Consider the following 4,668-nt stretch of genomic DNA (forward strand, 5'->3'; position numbering starts at 1 on the left):
AATCTGAACTTTACTATTTTGGTAGAATAACGTCCTGTAAGGTCAGAAGGTGCCAAGAGTGGCACCAGAGCACGAGAGTTTACTGCAACATGTGTCCTTTTAATTCTGAACAGCTGTATATTTCTCTAAAAACCCTGACAAGATGAAAAGCTTATGAGCTCTACAGCAAAACAGCGTTTAACTTTTTAAAAACTATTTTGCATTGTGCTAGTTTGATAGATTTATGCGTCCACTTGATTTCAAGCAGCACCCAATTAAATGTACAGTGAAGGTTTAATTACTGTCACTACGGCGAGATAAGAGCTGAGAATAATTCCCTCAAGGTCTCACTGGTGTCCCCTCACAGCTGGAGCTCACAGTACAGATGTTTGACAAGAAGGCTGATGTAACCAGCTGGTATCCAGCACAAAGGCAAACCTTTAACCCAAACCCTGTTTTTTTTTTCTTTTCATAAACTGTTTCCAAATATATTTAAGAACAAACTAAATATGGATGCAAATAAGGACGACAAAGACAAATATCAAGAAAAAGTATCTTTTATTTTTAAAAAATGGCCAGCGAATGGGTTAGCTGTGCATGTGTGAATGAAACTCTAGTTAATAGAACAACAATAATTTTCACAGCCTTACTCAAAATTATACACCAGAATAATATACAAAACACAGTTCTGTTCAGAACATGACAAACCGAGGCTGTAAGGAATGATATCAAATTAAAGATATAATCAGGTTAAAACTGCAGGAGTTTCTGGTGTGGATTACTGATTGTGTGCTGCCTGAAGTTTGTTAATAATTCAATTTCATCGTGTTGAAATACTGACAAGAAGCATTAGAAGGCACAAAAACGTTTTGCGCGAGAGACTGCAGCAGTGAGTTGGCACTTGATGGTTGATGAGATAAATATGGGCACAAATACTCACACACTCTTAATTTTCCTTCTTAAACCCCACATCCTCTTCTGAGTAACAGACAAACCTTAAATAGTTGCTTAAGTATCATTTGGTGTGTATTATGTCATGGGATATGTATCTTTCTCCCATGGAAACACATACAGAAGCACTTCATCTCCCTCCCTCCCTCACACACACACACACACACACGCACACACACACACACACTCACACACAGGGATGCATGTCTGTACACGTACCCGTGTGTTGTCCGTTCACGTATACAGCTGACATGTCACTCAGAGTGTGTGGTGTTATTTTACCCCATTTCCTTTAACCCTAGATCATGACTAATCGCAATTTGCCAAGCGTAGCTTTCAGACACCTGTTCTGTCCTGAGCGAGTCTGTTGGTCCAGCTCAGTTTGCTCTGTTTGGAATGGAGATGTTACTGGAAAATTGGTCGTCAACGGAATGATATAAAACTTATTATACTTGTACTGTCCTTCACTTCATTTACCTTATTTTCATTCAAAGCCAAACAGTACTGTAAATAACCAAACCCACATTACATGTGTTTATCTACTTAAGAACAAAAAAAAAGCATGAACATAAATACATATAAGACTTTTATGCCAAAATGACACTATAAGATTCATATGAGCCATTTAGTTAAGACTTATCCACTGATGCAAATGGCCGAATGTGCTGTGATATAGCTCTGGCCATTAATGTAAATTTTCCTGCAAATTCACATAATTGGTCCCATCTCCAAATGTATCTGCTCCTCCATCTGTTTCACGACAGAATCGAGCCAAAGCGTTCCTCTCCTACACAACTCAGTGGCAGGGCTTTTGCTTTACCTCAAGTGTGCACACAGTCACGTGCAGTCTTAAACTGGAAAGATGGTGGGATGTAAAGGATGTAGGCGTAGGCGACGTTTCCTCATGGAGGAGTTTGGCTCACCAACAACACAGTTTTGTCTTTGTGTAAAAAGTCTGTACAAGTGTGTTTTTCATCGCAACGATAGAACTTTGTATAAAATCAGCAGGCACTTTTTTCTTTTGTTTGTTTCACGTTCAAACGGTCACAGGTAGCCTACCACCCCCCTTTCTCCACCTGCTCTCCTTCATTAGTAGTGCATCGATCTGAATGAGTCTCTGGTGCGAACTGACTGGTTCTCGTCCCCTTTAAGGCCGAGACAGCGTGGTGTAGACGGGCTGGTCCCAGCTTGAGGCAGTGGGGCTGTGGGCAGGAGCCATGGACAGGCTGTTGAGGATGGGGCTGCCGTAGGGCCGCCTGGATGAGTGGAAGTAAGGGTACTGGTAGAGGCTGGACGGATAGCCTGAGTACGGGTTGTAATAGTTGGAGCTCTGGATGTCAGTATAGTCACACTGGGAGCTGGAGAAAGACGCTGCAGCTGAGGCGGCCGACGTGGCCGAGGTGACGCAGGCCTGGCTGCTGTAGGAACCATAATCGGAGTGCGAGGGCGACCTGTGGGAGTGCTCGCTGTAGTGGCTTGGGCTCAGCTGCTCCGTCTTAATGTGGAGTCGGTGCTGGCCCACCTCGCCGGCGGAGGGGGAGGAGGAGGACATGGTGCCTTTGCGGCTCCACGCTGACCCGTTGGCCCCCGCGTGGCTGTATGAGGAAGCGTAAGAGCCACCAGGCGCTGGGGGCTGCCCGTGGCTGTGGTCTGAGGGCAGGGCGGAGGAGCCCGAGGCGTGGCCGTTGAGCGGGAGGTACTGGTCGAACTCGTGCACGTCGAAGGTCTCCATGTTGCTGATGACATCAGTGCTGAGCTCAGAGATGTCGACATTACTGAAATCGATGTTTTGCCTGGTGCTGTCAACAAGACGACGGCCCTCGTGCTTCAGGTCCTGCTTCACCCCGTGGTGCAGGTCTGTTTTGGGAGTAGTGGGTGGTGTAGGGGGACCGTGGGGCTGCCCTGAAAAGGAAAAAAACATCAGAAATAAAAATGAGGGCACATCACTCCAAAAGCAAGATGATTTGAATCAGCTGCGGATTTTCAGCAAAGGATTTATTCCTAAATTAAAAGTCATTAACATAATTTCCTGTGTTAAATCTGACAACATACCTGCATGTTCAGGATGGTGGTGTCCATCAGTCATCCCCGCCAGTCCTCCCATTCCCGGTTCAGCTTTATACATATGATGTGCCAGTTCTGCTCCTGAGTCGGAGTCGCTCTGGCCTGGCTTCACATTCTTCCGTCGCCGGGGCTGATACTTGTAGTCTGGATGATCTTTCTTATGCTGAACTCGAAGCCTCTCCGCTTCCTCTACAAACGGCCTCTTCTCACTCTCCGAGAGCAAACTACGGTGGGGAAAAAAAGAGGAAATATTAAAACGTATGCTGTCACACTCAACAAAAATGAAACGATAACATTATTAGAAGTTATTTCTAGGCTTTTATTTATTGTCAGGAAGTCAGAAGAAAAGATCTAATTTCCTACTTTAATTTCTTCTCAATCATGTAATCCAAAACCAAAACTTTTTTAAATTTAGTAAAACTTATATTTCCATGTAATAGAAATAGAAAATATAAAAAATATAAATATGCCAAAGATGTTAAGTTAATATAATAATTAAAAATGATTTGATGTCCAAATGTGTATCCATGACCTTTAATTTCCTTTGAAAAAAATTAATTCACACTCTCTTTCTCCTTGCATTTATCTTTAATATAAATAATGTGTCCTTACCGCCACAGTTTGCCCAGAGTCTTGCTTAGCTCGGCGTTGTGCAGGTGTGGATACTGGTCCGCCAGCTTTCTGCGGGCCGCTTGCGCCCAAACCATGAACGCATTCATGGGTCTCTTGACGTGAGGTTTGCTCTTCAGAGATCCGTTCCCCCTCACCGGCATGGGCACCAAGGACCAGTCGTATCCTTTGAGGACCTGAGAGACGGCGTCCCGTATACATGCCGGGAACCGATCGTCATCCTCGGAGTCCAGTTTCTTGCCCAGGCCGGTGAGCAGCGATCCTTGGCCATCGGAGCCCGTTGGAGAGGACGGGGCGTCGGAGTCAGACTCGTCCTGGGACATGGAGCTGTTTGTGCCCGACGGGCTGCACGGCTGCTCGCTTATACACTTGTCATGCTCCTCTGTCATTTTTAACATTATTAGTTAAATCCGAAAATGAACTCTTCTATTTAAAAAAAAAAAGCAAATGTTACCACTGAGTTCAAGCGCGCAGCGGAGCAGCCAGTGCGTCTTTTACGCACGGTGCGCCACGGTAAATTCCTCACACAGTTTCTGACAATACCAGTCCGTTGTTTTCCTTCAGTTTCCCTGTTTGTTTGTCTTCGTCAGGCTTGTTTTCACAGGCTGTCATGGGAGGTGCAGTCGTGAAAGTTGTGGTCCACAATGTGAGCTGAGGAGCTCCACGTTACAGCAACTTGAGTTGGGAGTTTTAAAATCGTCACTCCACCCTCCGCCTGGGATTGGCTGGAGCAATCACCACTTTTCCGTCATTGGTTCAGGCTTTTATGTGACCTTCATTATTATAATGATTTTCTTTTTTGCATGGGTGACACAGTTTGTGTTTTTATTAAAGATGCGCACGTTGTGTGACAAACACATTCTGCCGCTGTTAGAAAATTACATGAGTTCAGAAATTAGTAATATGTTTAAAAGCATGTTGGATGATTATTAGTCAGTTTATTTTAGTTTATTAGTATATTATTAAATAAAGCAAATGTCTTTGAATGTATGAGTCATCACTTCGTTTAAAAATAACATTTGGTGAATACTGCATTATCAAGAG

General features: G+C 44.2%; 1 protein-coding gene across 1 annotated transcript; it reads right to left on the reverse strand.

The window, feature by feature from the left end:
- Positions 1 to 520: 520 nt before the first annotated feature.
- LOC146309498 (transcription factor Sox-8) lies at positions 521 to 4,284 on the reverse strand. The gene is made up of 3 exons (XM_084745257.1): positions 3,607 to 4,284; positions 2,983 to 3,218; positions 521 to 2,832 (listed from the first exon to the last, which is right to left on the reverse strand). Exons 1-3 carry the CDS (start codon positions 4,020 to 4,022, stop codon positions 2,078 to 2,080), a joined length of 1,407 nt encoding a protein of 468 aa, XP_084601383.1. The 5' UTR covers positions 4,023 to 4,284; the 3' UTR covers positions 521 to 2,077.
- Between the last annotated feature and the right edge of the window lie 384 nt (positions 4,285 to 4,668).

Source organism: Lutjanus erythropterus, chromosome 19 (assembly GCF_056507025.1).
Source record: "Lutjanus erythropterus isolate fLutEry1 chromosome 19, fLutEry1.hap2, whole genome shotgun sequence".
In the NCBI taxonomy this organism is placed as follows: Eukaryota; Metazoa; Chordata; class Actinopteri; order Lutjaniformes; family Lutjanidae; genus Lutjanus; species Lutjanus erythropterus.